Source organism: Natator depressus, chromosome 1, assembly GCF_965152275.1.
Source record: "Natator depressus isolate rNatDep1 chromosome 1, rNatDep2.hap1, whole genome shotgun sequence".
Taxonomy (NCBI): Eukaryota; Metazoa; Chordata; order Testudines; family Cheloniidae; genus Natator; species Natator depressus.
In genome coordinates, this window is record NC_134234.1 from 336,646,982 (window position 1) to 336,670,673 (window position 23,692).

The following is a 23,692-nucleotide window of genomic DNA, read 5'->3' on the forward strand; positions in this document are numbered from 1 at the left end:
GTGGCCGGCCAGCGGAAGGCCTTCCGGGGTCGTGTCCTTCCGCTTCCGGTCGGGGCTGAGGGGGACGGGGGGCCGCCGTCGCCATGGGGAAGTCGGATTTCCTGAGCCCCAAGGCCATCGCCAACCGCATCAAGTCCAAGGGGCTGCAGAAGCTGCGCTGGTACTGCCAGATGTGCCAGAAGCAGTGCCGGGATGAGGTGAGCCGGGGCTGCGGGGCCGGGCAGGGGAGCTGGGGCGCAGCGGGCGGGGAGGCCAGACCAGCGGGCTGGGCCTGGGCCGTAGCTAGGGTAGCGGCCCCTGGCAGGGGTAGGGGGCTGTGCCGGGGGGAGGCGGGCTCGGAGACCCATGAGGGCGGAGCAGGGCCAGGGCGCCCCCCCTCCCCCCACGCCTGGGGCGGGCTCGGCTCGTCGCTGTCCTCCGCGAAGCGCTAATGGGAGCTCGGTGCCGTCGAGTACGGGAAGGGGGGCGTCGCTCTGCGCAGCAGCCTCGTGCAAACACAACCCCTGTCGAACGGGGGGTGCTCAAACTCGGGGTCGCAAGGTGGTTACATGCGGGTCGCCAGCTCCCCTTAAATTAAATCCCTTAATTTATAAGGGGGGTTACAGTCAGAGGCTTCCTTTGTGAAAGGGTCACCAGTGTAAAAAAAAAAAAAAGTTTGAAACCCACTGCGGTTGAAAGACTAGTAATAAAGACTTACATGTATCTATAGCAAAGGAAGAGTCTGTTACATAACTAATCTTTTTTCTTTTGCCTAAATCAGTGCTAATCCATATCAGAGGAGGCTATACATTCAAATACAATTCAGTGAACTAAACAAGATCCATTTTAAGTCAATTCGCTGCATTATAATAATCCAAACAAAACAAATTAATAAAGTACACTGGATAAGATTTAATTCTTTTGCTTGACATTTGTTTCACATGCCTTTGAAAAACAACTGTAAGTGTATTAATAGAGTGAAAGGCTGATTTCTGCTGCAGCTTTTGCAAGTATTACTGTCCTCTGATGAGATGCGTTTATTAACTTCTTCTAGTAATAATCTTGACAATTTCACAATAACATACTAGTGCACTAGATTTTCTCTCTTCTTTGGTAGAGGTCATCAGTATCACAAATACTTGGACAAATTCGGGCATTAGTAGTCCTTTCCACTTTCATAGTTGTAGCACTGATCTCTAGCAAATCTGTTAGAACTTGTAATGAGCTTTTTCTTCACTTGTGACACTTTTCAGAGAAGCAGCCGTGTTAGTCTGTATCCGCAAAAAGAAAAGGAGTACTTATGGCACCTTAGAGGCTAACAAGTTTATTTGAGCATAAGCTTTCGTGAGCTACAGCGACACTGACATTCTGCCTGTGTGTTCTGCCCCAAACGTACAAGTCCCATATCACTTTGTTTATTGAACGCAGACCATGTGCTTGATGCTGAACAGAACATAGGATGATAACCCCTGCCCGTACATGCTTTCAGGCTGCTATGGACACTCAGTACCTTATGATCAAGCTCTTGGGTCCCAATGTGACAAATACTTATGCATATACTCAGTAGGACTAATCAGGTGAGGAAGGTAACCACTTTGTTGTTATATCTTCAGAATTGGTACCTAAAGGCTTGATCCTAATGTGCTGAGTGCCCATAACTTACATTGAAATCAAGGGAAAATGCAGGCTCTCGACCTGCCCCTCAGGACCAGACCATAAAAATACATCAGGATAATGAGCATCAGCTGACTGGGAAATAGAATAATCAAATAGCAGTGTAGCATTATTAAAAATAACATCTCTTATGCATGAGGAGAGTTAAAACTAGGTAGGCATCAAAGAAGAATTGTTTTAAGCAATTTAAAAGAGAAGAGCATAGATTCTTGCTATGTTGGAATGGAGAGGGCATTCTGGGCATAAAGGACCATTTGAAAAAAGGGAGTGGCTGGTGTGCAGGCGATGTGTTGGTAAAGCCAAGGGAATCTCCTTTCACTGTAACAGTAATAAGGCTTATGACAAACATTTCACACTCCAGAAGCAGGAGTCATACAGTTGCTGCCTTAGCTCTGTTCTCCCACATTAGCTGCACTATGCAATGATGGTATTACCAGGGGTGAGTCAGTTTTATTTTTTAAAACTCTAACTTAGGTTTTCTTGGTGTTTAAAATGTCAGTTTAGTGACTTCTGTAAGTCAAGATAATGTTTATCTTTTATTTTACAGAATGGCTTCAAATGTCATTGTATGTCCGAATCCCACCAGAGACAGCTGCTACTTGCTTCTGAAGATCCTCAACAATTCATGGATTATTTTTCAGAGTTAGTTTCTCAAACTTCCCCACATAGGCCTTGATCCTGCAATCGAATCTGGGTGGTTGCATCCTTGTGCCCTCTTGGAGTCCCACTGAAGCAGCTGAATTTTGATGAATTTTACTGTAGTCTTACTTGGTAGATATTTTTAAAACAGCAGTATGAAAAGGGAGCAGCGCAGAAGTAAGGGTGGCAATACTGCAGTTCCCCCCCCCCCCGCCTCCTTTTGGGTCAGACCCCTACAGTTGTAACATAGTGGAATTATGTTTTCAGATATTTAAATCTGAAAATTTATGATTTTAAAAATCCTATGATCATGAAATTGACCAAAATGGACCATGAATTTGTAAGGGCCCCGGTTATATAGTAAGAAAATGTCACCTGGTAGAAGTTACTATTATTATTAATTTGTATTATCGCAGTGCCTGGGAGCCATAGTCATGGACCAGGACCCAATTGTGCTAGGTGCTGTGGAAACACAGAACAAAAAGACAGTCCCTGTCCCAAAGAGCTTACAGTCTAAGATAAGAGACGACAGGTAGCTACAGACAGACAGGGAAGTACAAGGAAACAAGGGGACAGTATTTGTCAGCATGATAGGTAGTGCTTTCAGCACATGAGCTGTGTAATTGTCAAGGTTTTTTTAGTCATCATAGCAAAGGAGAGTTTTGAGGAGTGATTTGGAAGTGGATAATAGGGTAGCTTTGCTGATGTTTATGGGAAGTGCCTCCCATTTGTGAAGGGCAGCATGGGAGAAAGCACAGAAGTACTTATTTGAAAACTTAAGTGTGTGATGGAGGTTGGCATCATAGGCTGATTGGAGGTGAGTGTCAAAAGCTCAACAGAGAATGAGAGATGATGGAGATTGATTGTAAAGGGCCTAGAAAGTGACAACAAGTAGTGTATGTTTGATGCAGTGGAGAATGGGAGGTAGTGGAAGGATCCAAACAGAGGTGTGACATGGGCAAAGGGATGGGTTAGGGAAACAGCATTCTGAACGGTTACAAATGGGGGAAGAGTGCCTTTGTCAAGACCAGTGAAAAGGATGTAGCAGTAATGAGATGTGAGATAATGAGAGTTTGAATGAGTGTTTTAGTTGTGTGGGTGGATCGGAAAAGCCATATCTTAGACAAGTTATGTAGAAAGAATCAGCCATATAAGGACATAACCTGGATGTGAGTACACAGAGTGAGCTCCAAATCCAGGATGACATTCAGGTTATGGGCTTGAGTGGCTGGCAGAATGGTGGTGGTGTCCACAGTGATCAAGAAAGGAGGTAGCAGGGAGGGCTTGCAGAGGGGAAGATTATGAGCTCTGTTTTAGCCAAGTTGAGCTTGAGCTGTCAGCTAGGCAGCCAAAGGAATTGTCAGAGAGAGATTTTAGTTGAGACAGAAGGAGGTAGGTCTGGAGCAGAGAGGTAGATCTGTGAGTTGTTGGCATAGAAATGGTAGCTGAATTTGTGTTACTGATGAGATTGTCCAGAGATAAGATAGAGAAGAGGACCAGCGACAGAGCACTGTGGAAAAGTTGGAGGGAGGATGAGGAGGATCCTGTGAAGGATGCACTGAAGGAGCAATAAGTGAGATTGGAGGAGAACCCTGCAAGGATAGAGTCACAGAAACCAAGGAAGGACAAGATTTCAAAAAGAAGAGCGTAGTTGATGTCAAAGGCAGCTGACAGGTCAAGGAGAATAAAGGGTATGTCTACACTGCACACGCCTTACGGTGGCATATAAAGTATATACACTGCACTCCCATCGCCCCCAGCACAGACAGAAATAGCATTGTAGATGGTGAGGAACTGATTAGGTGAGTGGAGTAAAGTCATGCCTGAACCCTTTGGGTATGTACTCTACGTGGCTATCTACACACCCAAGTAGCGCCTCTCCTGTTTTCACTGCTATTTTTAGTAGTATAGTGTCCTGCTGCTAGAGTCTTTCCCTGCCACGGGGAAAGGCTGCAGCCGTGGGGTAAGGCGCTGGCAGGGGGAGGCAGCTGGGAAAGGCTCTGGCAGCTCCCCATTGCCAGAGCCTTTCTTCGTTACAGGGAGCTGTTGGAGCCTTCCACTGACACATGTAGCTACACTCCGCAGTGTACTGCATCGTGTAGTTCCGTATACCTTGCACGCCACCACCTGTGGTGTGCAGAGTAGACATAGCCAAAGTGTATGTGAGTACAGTGACACATTTGCACAATTGTATAAATACAGGCACACACACTATGCATATAGACTTATGTAGGTGTGTAGAGTGATACACATATGATATCATATTTTAAAACTTTCCAGTGAAAGAGGAAATGGATTATCTGAATCTGGTGATATTCTTTTGAACTGAATACACCTCTTTATTTTGTAAATATTTTTCCGTTGTCATTTATAAATGCAAATGCTACGCAACTGTAAAAGCATTATTTAAATAGTCTCCTTTGTATTCCATCAGGGAATTCCGAAATGATTTCTTAGAACTGCTCAGGAGACGCTTTGGTAAATATTTTGATTATTTTTGTTAATAACCCTGTATAGTTCAATAACAAAAATTCACATCAGTTTCTCCCCAGTAATGGACTTGTATTTAACAGTAATATATTTTTGTTTTAGGAACGAAAAGAGTCCACAATAATATTGTATACAATGAATATATCAGCCATCGAGAGCACATCCACATGAATGCCACGCAGTGGGAAACCCTAACTGACTTTACTAAATGGTTAGGGAGAGAAGGTAATTTTATTTCCTATAAGAAATGATTAATTACTGGCAATGCAGTCACTCAGTAATCAATAAAACCTGCTGATTAGTCCAAAATACTGAAAATCCATAAGAAGTATGCATATACATTTATTGTGCTCCCATCAGTGCCACATAAATAGTGATACATGTGATAAATTTCAAACCTTATGCTAACTTCTGAGGCTTTTCCTGCTTCATCTGCGCTCTGCCCACTAATCCGCATCCACTGGAACTACTACTGAACTCGGATCAACTTTCAACAGCTGCCATTTAAAACAGCAACTAACTATTAAAGAAATATTCCCTCCAAATATAGAATTGCTCCACAAATTAAGATGGCTTGAGGCCCTGAGTAGTCAATATTAATTCCTGAACTTCTGAAAGGTTTAAGGCTTGATATCTACAATAATAGATTTTCTGGTAAATGTGCATATAGAGAAAATATGGCCTGGTGTGAAGGTTTGAGTGGCACTCATTGTAATGACCTGTGTGATTAACGTGGCCAAAGCAAACTCATTCTAATAAAATTACAAGTATGAGTAATTAAAACTCATTCTAGTAAAATTTATGCTATGGCACACCATTCTGTATGTGTAGTTATATATGTATGTATTTTTGTTTTGTCCTTGTTGAAAAAAGCATTTCCATTCCCATATTTTATTAAACAAAGGGAGCTTATGTACTTATGTCACTGTTAGCTACACTGACCTATTTCAAAGTAAATCTGATTAGCTGAAAGAAAAGATTATGTTTAAGATAGTTTAAAAGCAGTAATTCAAGAATAGTACATGGAGAAATTGTGTGCTACAGGTAATCAATACATCGATACACTAAATACAGTCTATGATGCATGTCTTGGCATTTACTTATTCCATAAACATAATTTCTTAAATGTAAGCATTTTTTTTTAGTTTGGTTTTGGTAGTAACTGTTGAAACATGATCTATGTTTGTTTTTTAAGGCTTCTGCAAAGTGGATGAGACTCCTAAAGGCTGGTATATCCAGTATATTGATCGGGACCCAGAAACTATCCGTAGACAACAAGAACAAGAGAAGAAGAAGAAACAAGACCTTGATGATGAAGAAAAAACTGCTAAATTCATTGAAGAGCAAGTTAGGAGAGGCTTGGAGGGGAAAGAACAGGTGAGAAGATATTATATATACCAATCTTCACATTCAGAAGTGATCTTATTAAAAATTTAATTTAATCCACATAGGACTGCTCTGTCAAATCTTCCAATGGAATCTCATCTGCAGTTACTTAGCTATGATACAAATGGTCAGTCTTCACGCTCCAGGTTACAGGTCAATCACCAGCTGGGGTTAGGGAGGAATTTTCCCCAGGTAACTAATGCTGGATTGGTAACATGTATCATGGGTTCTTTGCTTTTGTATTTTTTTTTTTTTTTTTTTTTTGTCTCCTCTGAACCATGAGGGTTAGGCCAGGGGTTCTCAACCTTTTTCTTGCTGAGGCCCCCAGGGCCTGGCAGGGCAAGAGCGGGAGCCTGGGTGGGGGGGAACCCTTGAGCATAGGCATAGTTTTACCTCTATTTTGGGGGGGGGGAGGGGGCAAGGGCTGACTGGGCTCGAGCCAGCTCCGCACAGCAAGGTCCAGAGAGGGAGCAGTTATATGGAAGACCAAGATGTTTCATTCATTGGCCAGATTTACATTTCTGGTGTGAGGGGAAACAGAAACAGCTCTTTGGGGCAGGGATTGCCACTTTATGCAGTGCCCAGCACCATGGGACCTGACCTAGATGCTGTTGTGATACAAATATTCTAGTAATCCCAAACTTCTAATGATCTCAGCTACGCTAGAGTTTCTTCAGAAGGTTCAGTTGGAGTCCTACAACCAACCAGCTACAGCAGCATTTTGTAGCCTACCACATTGGATCCTCCATTTGAGTATCAGGTGCTGTGTTCAATCGCACTGGCAAATTAGGTAGGTGGGTGGCTGGCCCTTCTAGTCTCCATTCCCTCCGAAAGGCAAGTTTTGGAATTAGTTCCTATGTCCATACAAGAAGCATTCTACCTTTAATGAGGAAAATGTTATTCTTATAGCTCCAGAAACCTTTCTGTTCAAGGTAAGTTCCTCTTTCCACAATTCCTGGAAAATAGTTCTCCCTTCATTTAGCTCTAACCCTTGGAAGATTGTGTCATTACTAGAGCTCTAAAGACATATCTCCAACATATACAATTTTACCCTGTTCATCTTTTTCTATCCAAAATGCCAATCCCTTAGGACCTCAGGTTGCTGCAGGCAAGTCGTAAAAATCCCGCACCAGTTAGCCTCCTGGGCTTCTGGGAGACTATTCACAGAAGTCCCTAGAGGCATTGTGGGGATGGGGGGAATGTATGAGTCTTATCTGAGGAAGACTTGCACAATAAGTTTCCATTCCTCTTCATTCCATTCCTTCCTTTTGATAGGAGGGTGTCTGTGGTGGGGTGTCTGCACCACACTGGCAGAAAAGGGGTTAAGAGCAGCCCTAGGGAGGCTGCGCAGGAGGCAGCCAATCACAGAAGGGCTTATGGGAGCAGCCAGTCAGGGCCGGGCTGGCCCATATAAGAAGGGCTGCAGAACAGAGCAGGGTCAGTCACTCCCTGGAGCTTGAGAAGGGAGGAGGAGTGGCTGCCTTGCAGGCAGAGGACAGCAAGCACCCTGGACCACGTAGTGCTGCAGGCAGAGACCCAGAGAACTAAAGGCAGCTCCTGGCAGGCTGCAGGGATCTGCAGATTGAGGCCCTGATGCAAGGGCAAAGAGGGTGCTGGAGTCACTGAAGGAAGTGGCTAGATGGTGGACTGCAGGTCCCCCCGAAAGGAGGGGAACATGGAGTGTGTCACAGCCGGAGGGCAGTGTCACTGAAGAGGACGCTGCGGTCATGGGAGTGACGTGGGACCAGGAACAGAGGTGACAGCAGTCGAGACACCACCAGAAGAGGGTACAGCACTAATTCCCTGGACAGCTAGCAGGCACTGCAGTGGTGAGGCACGCCCCGTCACGGTGTCCTATCAAGGTCCCTCACCAAAGGCTCTTAAGCAAAGTAAGCTGTCATGGGATAAGAGGGAAGGTCCTCTCCTGGATTTGTAACTGGTTAATAGATAGGAAACAAAGGGTAGGAATAAATGGTCAGTTTTCAGAATGGAGAGCGGTAAACAGTGGTGTCCCCCAGGGTTCTGTACTGCGACCAGTTCTATTCAACATATTCATAAATGATCTGGAAAAACAGGTAAACAGTGAGGTGGCAAAATTTGCAGATGATACAAAACTACTCAAGAAAGTTAAGTCCCAGGCAAACTGCGAAGAGCTACAAAAGGATCTCTCAAAACCGTGCGACTGAGCAGCAAAATGGCAGATGAAATTCAATGTTGATAAATGCAAAGCAATGCACATTGGAAAACATAATCCCAACTATACATATAAAATGATGGGATCTAAATTAGCTTTTACCACTCAAGAAAGAGATCTTGGAGTCCTTGTGGATAGTTTTCTGAAAACATCCACTCAGTGTGCAGCGGCAGTCAAAAAAGAGAACAGAATGTTGGGAATCGTTAAGAAAGGGATAGATAATAAGACAGAAAATATCATATTGCCTTTGTATATATCCATGGTACGCCTACATCTTGAATACGGCATGCATATGTGGTCGCCCCAGCTCAAAAAAGATATATTAGAATTGGAAAAGGTTCAGAAAAGGGCAACAAAAATGATTAGGGGTATGGAATGGCTTCTGTATGAGGAGAGATTAATAAGACTAGGACTTTTCAGCTTGGAAAAGAGACGACTAAGGGGGATATGATAGAGGTCTATAAAATCATGACTGGTGTGGAGAAAGTAAATAAGGAAGTGTTATTTACTCCTCATTACTCAAGAACGAGGGGTCACCAAATGAAATTAATAGGCAGCAGGTTTAAAATAGACAAAAGGAAGTATTTCTTCACACAACGCACAGTCAATCTTTGGAACTCTTTGTCAAAGGATGTTGTGAAGTCCAAGACTATACCAGGGTTCAAAAAAGAACTAGATAAATTCATGGAGGATAGGTCCATCAATGGCTCTTAGCCAGGATGGGCAGGGACGGTGTCCCTGGCCTCTGTTTGCCAGAAGCTGGGAGTGGGCGACAGGGGGTGGATCACTTGATGATTACCTGTTCATTCCCTTGAGGGCACCTGGTATTGGCCACTGTCGGAAGACAAGATACTGGGCTAGATGGACCTTTGGTCTGACCCCATATGGCTGTTCTTATGTCACTGGGTTGGTTCCCAGGTAACTCCTTAGTTTATAAATATCTCACTTTCTATTGGGGATTTTCTATTTCTGCCTATTATTGTACTGTAATAATTGAACTTCTGATGGTTTGAGTTGAAGGACAGAGCTCAGCCATGGAGCCTCCAGCAACAGCATCTGAATTCCACTTGTGGGAGGCATTAGCCCACGAGTACTGGAAGGAAGTTGCTAACCGAAGGAAAATTATCATGTAAACATTTCTCATTCTCAAGAGATTAGCTACTAAAATCTTCTTTGAATTTAAATGGGAGGGAAAAGCAAGATAGTGATCAAAGTGACAGGACTTTTAAGGCCCGATCTTACGTGACCTTCTAATTCCAAAATAACAAATGTTTTAGATCATCAAAAGTTTGGGAAACCAAATTCCAGAGATGAAAAGTAATTTTCTTTAGTACAGTGCTGTATTCTAGAGGACTTTTTCTTTGGTGTGGTTCCAGGACTCATTAACCTATTGATGCATGGGATTGAAACTTGCAGTTTTAATTCCAGGTATCCATAGGTAAATTTTAAGCAGCATTAAAATAAGTATTTTTCCTAGTTTTAATATTCGAGTATACTGGCTTATTGTATGGGGGAAGCAGTAGATATGATATATTTTGATTTAGTAAGGCTTTTAACACAGTCCCACATGACATTCTCATAAGCAAACTGGGGAAATGTGATCTAGATGAAATTACTATAAAGTGGGTGCACAACTGATTGAAAGACTGTACTCCAGTGGTCCCAAAATGTGGGGCACCTCCCCCCCAGTGGGCATGGAGGAATGTTCGGGGGGGCGGGGCTTGGATTAGCCCCCATGGGGGTTAGGAAGGGAGCAGCACCATGCCCCAGACCAGCTCTGCCCTCAGCCTTGCTCCTCCACCAGGTTCCATTCAGCCCCCAGTCCTGCTCTGCCTCCAGGCTGAGCTCCACCTTTCACTCGCTCTCCACCCCCAGCGCAGTTCTACCCTCATTCCCTCTCTGCCCTCGACCAGTGCCGTCTCTAACCTCAGCCCCAGTTCACCTTCAGCACACACTCCACTGCTGAGGAAGCCATGGCTATGCAGTAATGGAGGGGGGACCCGGACACATTCCGGTTTTGGTAAGGTGGTGGTGGAGGGCGGGGGTGTGTGACTGAAAACATTTGAGCGCCATTGCTGTACTCAAAGCATAGTTATCAGTGGTTTGCTGTGAAACTGGGGGTGTGTATCTAGTGGGGTCCCACAGGGGTCTGTCCTGGGTCTGGTACTATTCAATATTTTCATTAATGACTTGGATAATGGAGTGTAAAGTATGCTTATAAAATTTACAGTTGACACCAGGCTGGGAAGGGTTGAAGTACTTTGGAGGGCAGGATTAGAATTCAAAATGACCATGGCAAATCAGAGAATTGATCTGTAATCAGCAAGATGAAATTCAATAAAGACAAAGGCAAAGTACTACACTTAGGAAGGAAAAATCAAATGTACAAGTACAAAATGGGGAATAACTGGCTAAATGGTAGTACTGCAGAAAAGGATCTGGCAATAAAAGGGATCACAAATGGAATATGAGTCAACAATATGATGCACTTGAGAAAAAGATAAATATAATTCTGGGGTGTATTAACAGGGATGTTATATAGAAGACACAATCATTCACTCGATTTGGCACTGGGGAGGCCTCAGCTGGAATATTGTGTTCAGTTTTGGTTGATTTGGAAGATTTAGATTAGATATTAGGAAAACCTTTCTAATTACAAGAACAGTTAAGTACTGGACTAGATTACCAAGGGAGGTTATGGAAACCCGATCATGGGAGAGCATGGTCAGGGATGGCCTCGGTTCTTGCCTCATCACAGGGGGATGGACTAGATGGCTTCTTGAGGTCCTTTCCGTCCCTGCGTTGCTATGATTCATTGAACCTGCAGTGCCTCAAAATAGGGAAGAGTCTCATCATTTCTGTATCATTTGGAAAGCCTGTCTCTCTGTATAGCCGTGTTGGCTCAGGAAGAAATAGGGCTATTAATAAAAGGCAACTTTCCTTTCCTATTGGAGCCAGTCTGTTTCAGATGATAGCTGTATAGAGAATCTTAATTGGAGAATTCTGCACAGGGGTCTATAACAAGATGTCTTCTAGTCCTGATCCTCCTAACTGGTCAGGCCAGAGTGGCTAGTTTGGTAACCTTATAATAGTTGTAAAAATTGAGCTAATTAAAGATCCCCAGCAATGATATCACGTCAGTTGTTTATTCAACCCTTGAAGTTTGTTTTATTTTTCTTTGGCAGGAAAGGCCTGTCTATACTGAACTAAACAGAGAAAATGATGAAGAGAAAGGTAACTGGACTTTTAATATGCATGTTTAGAATTTATGGAGGATATTTGTGATCTAGGATTAAAGCAGTGGACTGAGCATTGAGGCTTAGCATTGGTAAAGTGCTTTAAGATCACAGATGAAAATCACTATAGAAGAGCAAAGTATTCTTCTTGTATTGTATAAAGCAGTTCATTTTAAAGGATGAGCCAAAACATTTGAATAGTAAATCTTTCTGTATTTGTGTTGCTTCTAATTTGCAATTCTTCACTGTAACACCCTTAAATACAGTTAAATGTGAAGGATAGAAATAGAGTAACATCTCTTTATTTTTTTAGTTGCATTTAATTTAAACAAAGGAGCAAGTACTTCAGTAGCAGCATCGTCTAAAACAAGGTGAGGAAAAGACACCAAGCATCCCATTCTGTTTGTGTCCTATCTTATTGTTTGTATTATGGTAGCACCCACAATGCGCTAAGTGTTGTTCACATGTACAGCGAGACAGTTCTTGCCCTAAAGAGCATGCAGTCTATTTCCTGGTCCTGCTGTGTTATACAGAAGGCCAGACTAGATTATCTAGTGGTCCCTTCTGGCTTTAAACTCTATGAATCTATTGGCCTGGTAGGTGGAGCCCCAGGGAAATCAGTGGGCTTCCTCGCATCCACTGACTAGGAGCCAGATGCAGGATCAGCTCCTAAGAAGACAAGCAACATATGAAAAGTCAGAAAAAGGGCTAAAATACACAATCAAAAGTATTTAAATGAGCATCCGATATCCCAGCTGCCTTTCTACTTATCCACTACTAGTTGGCTAATTTAGTCTTGTAAACCCATGTTTGACTACTGTGACCAATTGCCTTCAGTGCATTTTCCTGATCAGCATTCAGGAAGGTGAATCCAAATAAATCTTTTTAAACTTCATTGAGTTTCGGTGTAACCACAAGCAGTGCAAGACAAAGGGATCAATAATATAAGCAATGTTGATAAGAAGTTACAGCAGTCTGTGAAAACATTTGGCTAGCAAGAAACCATCCTTTCTCATAGGACAATATTGTAATTAAACATATTACAGGTAAAATGAAAGCTCTCTTTTCATCACAGGGGAAGCTTCTAGATAAGATATCTGATGTGAGATATGCGAGATAGAAAATTAGACTATAAACTGGTTCAATATAATAGAGGGATTTTAAGCTTTGAGGTATATTATAAATTACACCTAAAGATTCCACTCCCAGGTAGTGCTCAAGGTGATTACAGGATTTAAAATACAAACTTCCCTGAATAGATCTCCTGCAAGTAAGAAGTACTGTTCTGAGTGTTCTCCAACTATTTGCTGGAATTAGTCTGTCTAGACCTCTGTGGAACTAGTAGGCCAAGTGACCTAAATTTCTCATGCCAAGTTAGAGATGCTCCCAGGCACAAGATTTCTGTAACATTAATGCAGAAGTAAAAGAGACTTGTAGAGAGTGTATCTAGACCATGATAACCTGCACTATTTTATTTTTAATTATCCTTAGCACTTATATAACACTTTACATCTACAAAACACTATTTGAACACAAGACAATAAACATTGTTACCAAAGCAAACAAACTGACTTCCTGCAAAATCAGAAATGATCTTTCGTAAAATCGGTCAAAAAAACGAAAAATTGCAGATTCAAAATAAACAAGAACAAATCCATATCCAGGAATAGGATCTTGATCACTCCGCTCACTGTCTGTAAACGCAGCAGCAAGAACATATGGCCCAATTCAATCTGAGAGGTTTTGTTAATGAACAGGCTTTTGTCCACCTGTTGTACCTCTGCCCACAGATAAATTTCTCCGTAGTGTGTACTAAAATGGTTGAAGCATCCATCTAAGTCTTGGACCAGTGGGTTGGTTTGACCATCAGATTGTTTGCCTCTTGGAGTTCCTGCAATCCAAACGCAAAAGTTGGTATAATTCGTGCCCCACAGATTATAATCCAATGCCTCGATCCTGCAAATTGATCTGCTCCTGTGTCCATACAGGTCCCCATTGAAATCTGGTGCAGGATTCATGTAGATTAAGTGGCAGGATTGAGGTCTAAAAGATCAGCTGCACCTCTGCACAGCCTGTTCTCCGGGGGCATCTCTGTAAAGGTGTCAGTTTAAGACTTCCTGATAACCTGAAACTTCTATGCTTAAGCTTTGTACCGTTTGCTTTTTTAAAACATTATCTTAATCTAAACCCTCTTCCAGCAGTGTCCTTGGACCAAGTGCATTGAAGATGGTGGGAGGAGCAGGATCAGTTAAACGGAAAGAATCTGCTCACAGCTCAGGCCAATCAAAAGAGAAAAAGAAGAAATCTGCACTGGATGAGATCATGGAGGTACAGTGAGAATGTTACCTAGAGATCCATGCCTTTGTAATCCAAGTCTAAATCACTTAAGTGCAGTCTACTTGGGGCTACCTTTGAAAAGAACTTGAAGCTCCAGGTTGGGTGGAATTCAGCAGCTCACCACTTTACACGATCATCGTGGCTTATCCCACATAATACCAATGCCTCCTATTCTACCCATGCTCTGTTTAATTCTGGATGCAGATCAAGGGGTCTGGATTTTTCAAGTGACCTAGCTTAGTACATCTTTTATAAGAAAAGTTTTTTTTTTTTTTTATTCTAGTCAAAATTTTATAAATGTCTAAAGAGAATTGCCTTTCATCTTAATGAGAAAGAGTCCCATTCAATTAGATCACATAATGGCAGAGAGCTAAAAAGCGACAAATTTTAAAAGTGCTTATATACTAATGCTAGAAGTCTAAATACTAAGATGGGTGAACTTAAGTTCCTGGTATTAAATGAGGATATTGATATAATAGGCATCTCATAAACATGGTGGAATGGTGATCATCAATGGGGGACACAAATATTTTGTACCCTTGTATTAAGGAATGACAGAATAGGTCATGCTGGTTGGGGAGTGGCACTATATGGGAAAGAAAGCATAGAGTTAAATATAGTACAAATCTTAAATGAACCAAACTGTACTATAGAATCTCTATGGACAGAAATTCCAAGGTTGAATAATAAGAATGTAGCAATGGGGATATATTTCTGACCAGGATGGTGATGGTGACTGTGAAATGCTCAGGGAGATCAGAGAGGTTATGCAAATAGAAAACTCAATAGTAATGGGGGATTTCAACTATCCCCATATTAACTGGGTACATGTCACCTCAGGATGGAATGCAGAGATAAAATTTCTGGACATCATAAATGACTGCTTCTTGGAACAGCTAGTCCTGAAACCCACAAGAGGAGAGGCAATTCTTGATTTAGTACTAAGTGGAGCACAGGTTCTGATCCGAGAGGTGGATACAGCTGAACCAATTGGTAACAGCAACCATAATATAATTATATTTAACATCCCTGTATGTGTGTGTGTCGGGGGACGGGGAGGGGGTGTGCACGAAATACCAAAGAAGCCCACTACAGAAGCATTTAATTTCAGAAAGGGGAATTACACAAAAATGAGGAAGCTAATTAAACAGAAATTTTAAAGTACAGTTTCAAAAGTGAAATGCCTACAAACCGCATGGAAACTTAAAAAACCCCCACCATAATAAAGGTTCAACTTAAATATATACTCCAAATTAAGAAAATGTAGTAAGAGGACCAAAACAGTGCCACCACAGCTAAACAACAAAGTAGAAGAAGTTAAATTCTACTGAGAAAAATAGGAAGGAGTATAAACTCTGGCAAGTCAAATGTAAAAGTATAATTAGGTGGGCCAAAAAAGAATTTGAAGAGCAACTAGCCAAAGACTCAAAAACTAACAGCAAAAAAGTTAAGTACATCAGAAGAGTGGGGCCACTGGATGATCAAGGTGCTAAAGGAGCACTCAAGGAAGATCAGGCCATTACGGAGAAACTAAATGAATTTTTTTCATCAGTCTTCACCGCAGAAGAAGGATGTAAGGGAGATTCCCACACCTGAGCCATTCTTTTTCGGGGACAAATCCCAGATTGTAGTGTCATTAGAGAAGGTTTTGGAAGAAATTGATGATAACTTATTGCTATTTAATTTAAGACCAGATGGTATAATACCTACTGCGCTAGATGGACTATTGGTGTAGTAAACACCTTCACTATTCTGTTTTGGTCTGATACCTAAGTGCATGGAACTTGTTCAGGTTTTTAGGGGGAGGTGGGAACCTTGCATTGATATGAAAGGCCAAAAAAAATTTGACTTTTTTTCTTCTGTAGTTTGAAGAAGAAAAGAAAAAAACAGCCCGAACAGATTACTGGTTGCAGCCTGTAAGTATCTGAATAACTACATAGTTATCAGGCCAAATTCTGCCTTTGGGAACATGCACACAGCCCCTGCTGGTTTGCAACATGTATAGATCCAAGAGCAGAATATGACCAAAAGTACATTTTTATTTTCCAAACAGAGATATTATCATTAGTTAATTTCTCTCAGTTTGCAAATAGCTCACTTTTCCTGGCTGCTGTGCAATATTTACTATGCTGAAACATTATACTTCAAATATTTAAGCTCCTTTATATAGTGATGGCTTACTTTGTAGTTAAAGGACAGTTGCATCTAGAGGTTATCTACATGCACTTTTAACAGGGTGTCTTTTCCCCACTCTAGTGGTCAGACCATATAGAGATTTAGTAGTAAGCTACAGCCTTTGAACTAACACAACTATATCTTCCAGCTCAGGGAGATGAGGCTCAGGCTGTCAGATCGAAATGTCCTGGTCAGGCCTTGCTACCAGTGATCCAGGAGGGCTGCCTTGTAACACACTGAATTCAAATTTAAGTATATTTTGAGTCAGTGAGGGCAGGAGATGCCTTTGTGGTGGGGTTCCTGCCACAATGAAAGTTCTATAATGTCTTGTCTTAGAAGTGGCATTGCCTGCTGACACTACACAGCATAACATCAGTGTCTGCTTGTGGGGACAACTGGAGTTAAAAGCTACTTGTGATGTAAACACTGAGTTGAGAGTAAGTTGTTTTTGTTTGTGTATTTAGCTTTTTCTCTTTCCTTTTTCCCCTTCTCCAGGAAATTGTTGTAAAAATTGTAACAAAAAAGCTTGGTGAGAAGTATCATAAGAAGAAAGCAGTTGTTAAGGTGAATCTACAGCATTTTATCTGATAAAAGTTTGTGAATAAAGTGATTGGACACAACCTAGTCCACAGCAACTAGAAAACATCTGTTTATTTGGTTGCTTATGGTGGTAGTGGTTGAACCCCAACTATCAGAATGAGGGCTTCCCTTTAACTTTCTCAGAGTTTACCAGATTCTCAGTTCCTTCTGGGCAGTGAGTGACTTGGGATTTATTGCAAATCAAAATAGACGCTTGTGGGCATCCACTCATCTCTTCATTCTTGATGACCATTTTTCCCTATTAAGTTTACTCTTGTTACTGTTTTCTTCAGACTCTGATTTCATCGATGAGTCTTTTTAGACCATACAGTCATCTTAAAGCTGTGTTGCTGGGGAGTGACCAAGAGCAGTGCATGGTATTTCAGTCCTTGAGACTGTGTCAGTAATCTCTGTCTAGCATTGAAGTGTAAAAATCCCAGATGACCCTCCTTCAAAGATCCCCTGGATTCACAAGTTCTTCAGTCTGGTGGGCCTTGCCTAATGGTCTGAAGTATCTCATCATCCTCTGAAGTAGCTAGCACTGGCCACTGTCAGAGACAGGATACTGCACTAGATAAACCATGGATCTGATCTAGCATGACAAAACCGATGGCCTACATTTTCAAAACTGAATAGTGATTTTGGATGCCCAATCTGAGACTCTTTAAAGTGGTCTGATTTTCAGAAGATCATTGTGCAGCATTTTCTAAAAATCAGGTCCATTTCAGACTTCTCAAGTTGGGCACCTGAAAACACTTGCCACTTTTGAAAATTTAGACCTATGTTCCTGAATCTACTTGCTATTAAGACTACTTTAAAAAAAAAAAAAGGGGGCAGAAAATCAAAGAATGATTGTGTTTTGTAATTACCCCGATGTATTTGCATCATTCATGTTACATGGCCATTTGCTTTTAATCCTCTTACCTGTATTTTTTTAATAAGAAAATAATCAAGTTATAGGTATCTTTCCCTTTTTAAAATAAATATATTTAATTTTCCATGACAGGAGGTAATTGACAAGTACACAGCAGTTGTAAAGATGATTGATTCTGGAGACAAACTGAAACTTGACCAGACACATCTAGAGACAGTAATACCGGCACCAGGTAAATTTATTTGCAGACTAGGTAGCAAAGCTGCATCTGATGGACTGACTTTCATTCTTTTGAGCTATAACTCATCAATTGTCACCTGAGGGTTATGATGACAAGTGTCATTTTACTACTTTTGTTCCTGGCCAGCATTTCTTATCCACATTGTATTAAGATATTCCTGTCATGCACCAAGTATCCTCTGGTTGCTGTTGGTGCAAATATTGCATTTATTCTTTTTGGTGATTTCACAGAGCTTTCCAAGAGGAATTATGCTCCTTCTAAGAAGGATAGGAAGCATTTTTTGGTTTGACTAGATGAAAGCATCTCTCTTCAGCTGCCAGGAAGTATCTGTAGGAGTCTGGCAAAGAGCTTTACTGATTGTCCTCAATGATTCTTAGCATGCATTTTCCCTCCATATAATACATATTATAAATGTAAGTGTATTGTTGAGGTATTTGTCACCTTAAAGTTTCCTCCATTGTCTGGAGTTTGTGATTGTAAGATTATTTCTGGATATTGGGTTTTTGGCATTGATTTATTTATTTAGGAATAGTTTTATGATGGATGAGGGAGAAATTACAAGGATTTTGAAAAAACAAAATAAAAATGAAGACGTAAATATTGTAAGGTAATTGAAGCTTGTCATAAAGTGCTGGATTGTGGTGGTTCCTTCACAGGCTCTCCCCAAGATGGAGAGGATTCAAGGAAACTCTCCCCTCCTCTTGTGTACCTGCGCAGAGAGGGGCCCACAGTCAGTGCTGGGCTCCTGATATTCAAGGACCAGGAAAGTCTGTCAGCAACAGTGAGGTACCCCAGAAGGGGAGTGATTCTAGAAGGAAGGTGATTCCTGCCCAAACAGCAGGCCTAGCTGGAGAAGGAGGGTGAATGCTGCATCCTTTCAGAGGGTGTCAGAGCTCCCATTGCTACATACCTCATGTGCACTTCTAGTGAATTATGACAAGCTTCTCTGTGCTGCTTTTCAGCCTACTTAGATAAACAGGCATCAGCAGCTTCCTAAAAGCAAAACAACCTTCATCTGTATCACTCAGGCATTTTAGGATCAAGCAGTCCCTGAAGAAAAGCTGAGCATTGCTTCCAAGGGAACAATGTCTTCTATAGTTCTTGTAGATACAGACTTCCCAAAGTGACTCTGGCCTGTGTTTTCAGGAGAGAGGGGCTTGATCAAAAGACACTAAGAGTTCCCTATGGGTAAAGTTCTTCCTGTTTACTGTTTCAGGAAAGAAAGTTCTGGTTTTAAATGGAGGTTACAGAGGAAATGAAGGCATCTTGGAATCTATAAATGAGAAGAACTTCTCAGCAGCCATAATCATTGAATCTGTATGTACATTTTCAATATATGTAATAATCTTTCATTCATAGCACTTTCCATCAGTAGATCTCAAAGCCCTTTACAAAGGGTGAATATCATTATTGCCCCTTTGCAAATGGGGAATCTGGGACACAGATTGGTGCTCAGGGTCACCCAGCCGGCCAATAGGAATAGAACCCAAATCCTTTTAGGTTCTAATCCACTGCCCTATCTACTGGGCCTCCTTACCTTTAAAAGACAATGGGATACCGAATTTACAAATTGAACTTTAAAGATAAATTTGTAAAATATTTAATAGGTTTAATTTAAATGTGGTCTGTTAATGATACAATAACTTTTCAACTGAGAAAGCAATACACTTAAAATGTATGTATGAAATAAGAGAATTATCTTACTGTATTTATCAAGCTGGCTTTGTAGTTTGATGGATTTTGAATCCTTGTTGTTCATGCTACTTATAGTTAAGACTGTGTTTGCATTTTTGTTACAAACCACCTTTCTCAATGGAAAATATTCTCTGGGCTGAGCCTTAGTGTAAAAGGCCTTTTTTCTTTTGTATGAGTCCTATAAATCTCTAAAGAGAGATTTAAGGTTAAAGTCTGGCCCCACTGAAGTCAGTAAGAGTAGCTGTTGATTTCATGGGGCCAGAATTTCACTCAATGACTCTGTTTTGATGTCAGAGGGTAGTGGTTACTAAGTAAGTTATAGACCTTTTTTTCTAGAGGTGTTTACATTGCTTTTTGTTTCAGAGCTCCTGCCAGCATCAGCACAGAAATAAGGATGGCAGGGTTTGGTATTGCCACCTTTCTGTGCTGCTGCGTGCAGAGCTGGGCCCTCAGTCAGCAGCCACCTCTCTCCAGCCGCCCAGCTCTGCAGGCAGCAGCTCAGAGGTAAGGGTGACATGGTACGGTATTGCCACCCTTACTTCTGTGCTGCTGCTGGCAGGGCGCTGCCTTCAGAGCTGGGCACCCAGCCAGCAGCCACCGCTCTCTGGCTGCCCAGCTCTGAAGGCAGCTCAGAAGTAAGGGTGGCAATACTGCGACCCCTCCCCCCCGCAACTCCCTTTTGGATCAGGACCCCCCAATTTGAGAAATGCTGGTCTCCCCTGTGAATTCTGTATGGTACAGGGTAAAAGCACACAAAAGACCAGATTTCACGGGGGGAGACCAGATTTCACAGCACGTGACACGTTTTTCATGGCCGTGAATTTGGTAGGGCCCTACATATAACTTTCGTGTGCAGTTACTGCTCTTGAACAGACAACCAGCGTAACTGCCCGTGCATTTGGTCACTTTAACATATAACATAGGACCTGACATATTGGATCAAACCCTTGGTTCATCTAGTCCAGTATCCTGTCTCCAACTGGCCAGCGCCAGATGCTTCAGAGGAAAGGTACAAGAAGCTTACAGTTGCCAGATGTGGAATAATCTTCTCCCCCAGGCAGATCTCATTCTAATTCCTAATGGTTAGAGAGTGAAGCATGTAATTGTATATCCCTTCCAAAATTTACCATTAACTATTAAAACTGTGAATATTTCTGCCCATATAAATGTCCAGTTCCTCTTTAAATCTTGCTAACTAGTAAGTAATTCCATAATAATAATAATGTGCAGTCTTCTCAAAATCTGACCTTTCACATTATGCATTGTCCACAGTCGCTGAAGGATGAAAGTTGTACATTAGTTAAAAATCAATAAACAAATGAACACAGCAATGTGTAAAAATGCCAAAGTTTCTTTCATTTTCTGTGTGCTATTCACTTAATAGCTAAGTGTGGACAGGTTTGATTTGATTCAGTTCAGCTATATTGTAATTTTTAACTATTTATTATGAGATTCAACAAGCAGAGTTCTCCCCTCCCCCCACCCTAATCTTTCTTGCAATTTATTCATCTGCAGGGGCCTTTAAAAGGACGGAGAATTGAAGGCATCCAATATGAAGACATTTCCAAACTCCTTTGAGACTCAAAGCAATGGGTCAAGCTGACTCCTGGAAACATCAAATTGGTGTCCACTATGCAGACACACGAGACTCTACTATGTCAGAGTTTTTAATTTGTGTATATAGAAAAAACAACCTAGATTTATGTAAAGACCACTATAAATCTGTTAACATTTGTGAAAATCTTGTCTAATCTTTGATTCTGTATCAAAGTTGTATTATGTTGTAATATTTTAATTTGTTTTTCTTTTCTAAGATTAGGGGATACCTGTGTGCCAGAATATTTTACTTACTGAACTACGTTAAACGTTTTATGAAATATCACCAGCTAGAAAGGGCCACTTGAGGCAGGTACTGTACGTAACGTAGCCTATAGTTTGTATAACATACTTCTGGATCTGCCGCCAAAACAAAATTCTGGCTTTAGAACAAGCAAAGAGATTAAAAGAAAAGCAGGAAGGCAGCAGTGCTGTAGGGGATTATTTTTTCTGGGTTTTGATGATGTACATAAGAATGGTTTGGTTTATTAGTTTTAAAGTGAGTGCAATAAATTACAGCAAAACCTGCTTAATCAGTACTCTGCTAAACCGCACACCCAGTCAGGACCTGATCCTGGCATCCTCTGTGTTCCCATTAACTATCATGGTTGTACTTGCCTCTGTAGTGACTCCAAGATTTAACCCTTAATTGGCATGATTTATGGGGCAGTGCAGTTCTGTGAATGTGAGCAGTAAAGAAATGGCACACCTAGTTGTCTGCTCGGTTAATAGAAATGAACTGATGGTTGTGCTGGCATAGATTCCCCAGGGCCTAGTCCTTTGTTCACTTTAATGCTGCTTTCCTGCTCTATTGTGGATCCTAAATGAGTCACTTTTCTTTGAATAGTTTTTAAAACGTGTAGCATTCTGTACAACACTTTTTTATTTTTAAAGCAATTTGTGGAATAAAAGCACATCTCTCTCAGCACAATGTATCCCTTAAAAGCCTCTGGATAATCAGTATTGTTGTCAACTGGTGCTCCCTAGTGGAATCAAGCCAAGAGTCCAGATGCATGTCTTGCTTTATTTGCTGAAATAGCTAAACTGCATAAACTACCATGGGAAGAGGATGAAACATTACATTTGGGCTGATATGACTCTGATTAAATCTCATGTGTTCTTGGAACATGATATAGAAATGATCTTGACCCAGCTAAAATAGTTAGGGAGAGCAAATCCACCTATTGGGTACAATTGGGTTTTTAGATGCACTTGAGTCTGTGCTGATCCTCTCTTAGTAGTAGTTCTTTTGTAACACCTAGTCAAGACTGAGGCTCTGTTCTGCCAGGCACTGTACAGACCTAGGAAGACACAGCCCCCTAACTAGAAGAGCTTAAAATCAACTGAAGACAAGGAGGGAGGGAGGTGAGCAATAGGGGGTGAATGGGGAGGGTGGATGAGGGTAACTGGTAATAGTTACGTGGCTTTGTTTTGTCATAACTTGATGGAGCTGAATCATTGAAGTGACTGGAGATACCGGAGGGAGAGAGGTGGTGGACGGGAGGGAGAGAGGCATTTACATGAGTTTGGCTCAGGCTGGAGGGGAGGTTTTGGGGGTGGGGAGAGGCTGTGTAATTGGGTGAGAGGATGGAGGTGAGGAGCTAAAGGTGTGAATGTGGCTGGGCAGAAGGATGGGGATGCAGTGGGGGAATAATAAGAAGTAGAGCAGCAATCTGTTTCCTAATGATGTTACAGACAGAAAAAAGGGGGGGGGGGGCTGGTGCCCAGAGCACATCTCATTGGTTTGGAGGGGGATGGGGCAATAGTACCAGATTCTCCTTGGCTTGTGCTGGAGCTGCTGCTGGTAGCATATTCTGGGGGGTCAGAGGCTGCCGGGGCTCTCCTCTGGGAGAGTCTTAGTTTTTAGCGGAGAACACTGGGGACAGTGTCCAGAGGGGGTTGGGGTAGATTGGCTGGAGAGTCCAGTGTTAGTCTTGATTTTAAAAAAATACAATAAAAAATCTCTAACCTTCTGCTCTTTTCTTGCCTCAGTAGTTTTAGGCTGAGCAAGTTTCCTTGAGAAGAATCTGACTGTGGTGTTCCTGATTAACAGGCAAATCTCCTTCCTCTGGTCTAATGGTTGGACAGCGCAGGATGCTATGCCCATGCGTGCACTAGCTGTGCCTCAGTCTGAGCAAGCTGCAAGTTCATGTCACCGTGTTAGTAAAAGAGGCACAGGCACTGTCTGGCCTGCTGTTGAATTTGTGGTCTCAAGGGGACCCCTGCCGGTGAAATAGTAGATTGCAGGATTTTTTCATATGCCCACCGCACTGAATTGTTTCTGAGATCGCATTTCATTGCAGATAAAATGGCTCCTTTTGACTCCCGGAACAGATGTGATGCGCTGCAGAGCAGTAACAAAGTGGCTTTAAAAAAACCATCCGTTGCAGCTGAGTTTGTTTTAGGAAAGTTTTCCCACTTGTTCAAAACTCTCGATTCCTCCCAGCATGGCGGAGAGGAGGTGGCATCCCTGTTGTAGAGCCAGAGGAAGCTAAAGTACAGAAAGAAAAATGACTTGCTCAAGGCCACGTGCTAGAATGGAGTAAAGCAAGGAGTAATTTCAAGATAACCTGGCCAAGACTGGGAAGAGGTGGAGA

At 41.9% G+C, this 23,692-nt stretch overlaps 1 protein-coding gene across 2 annotated transcripts; it reads left to right on the plus strand.

The window, feature by feature from the left end:
• The first annotated feature begins 39 nt into the window (after positions 1-39).
• Positions 40-22,460, plus strand: KIN (Kin17 DNA and RNA binding protein). Of its 2 annotated transcripts, none has more exons than XM_074942671.1 (13): positions 40-197; positions 2,201-2,295; positions 4,727-4,770; positions 4,885-5,007; positions 5,978-6,159; positions 11,548-11,596; positions 11,912-11,969; positions 13,797-13,926; positions 15,801-15,851; positions 16,606-16,674; positions 17,696-17,795; positions 19,021-19,121; positions 21,015-22,460. In XM_074942671.1, exons 1-13 carry the CDS (start codon positions 84-86, stop codon positions 21,075-21,077), a joined length of 1,179 nt encoding a protein of 392 aa, XP_074798772.1. In that variant the 5' UTR covers positions 40-83; the 3' UTR covers positions 21,078-22,460. The 2 variants fall into 2 exon arrangements, with proteins under 2 accessions (XP_074798772.1, XP_074798773.1); XM_074942672.1 differs by having other exon boundaries at positions 13,800-13,926.
• The last annotated feature ends 1,232 nt before the right edge of the window (positions 22,461-23,692 follow it).

Coding starts and splice junctions, on each gene's coding strand:
- KIN (XM_074942671.1), top strand. CDS start 84: ATGGGGAAGTCGGATTTCCTGAGCCCCAAGGCCATCGCCAACCGCATC. Junction 4,771..4,884: donor ACTGCTCAGGAGACGCTTTG/GTAAATATTTTG, acceptor TTTTTGTTTTAG/GAACGAAAAGAGTCCACAAT. Junction 16,675..17,695: donor AGAAGAAAGCAGTTGTTAAG/GTGAATCTACAG, acceptor TTTCCATGACAG/GAGGTAATTGACAAGTACAC.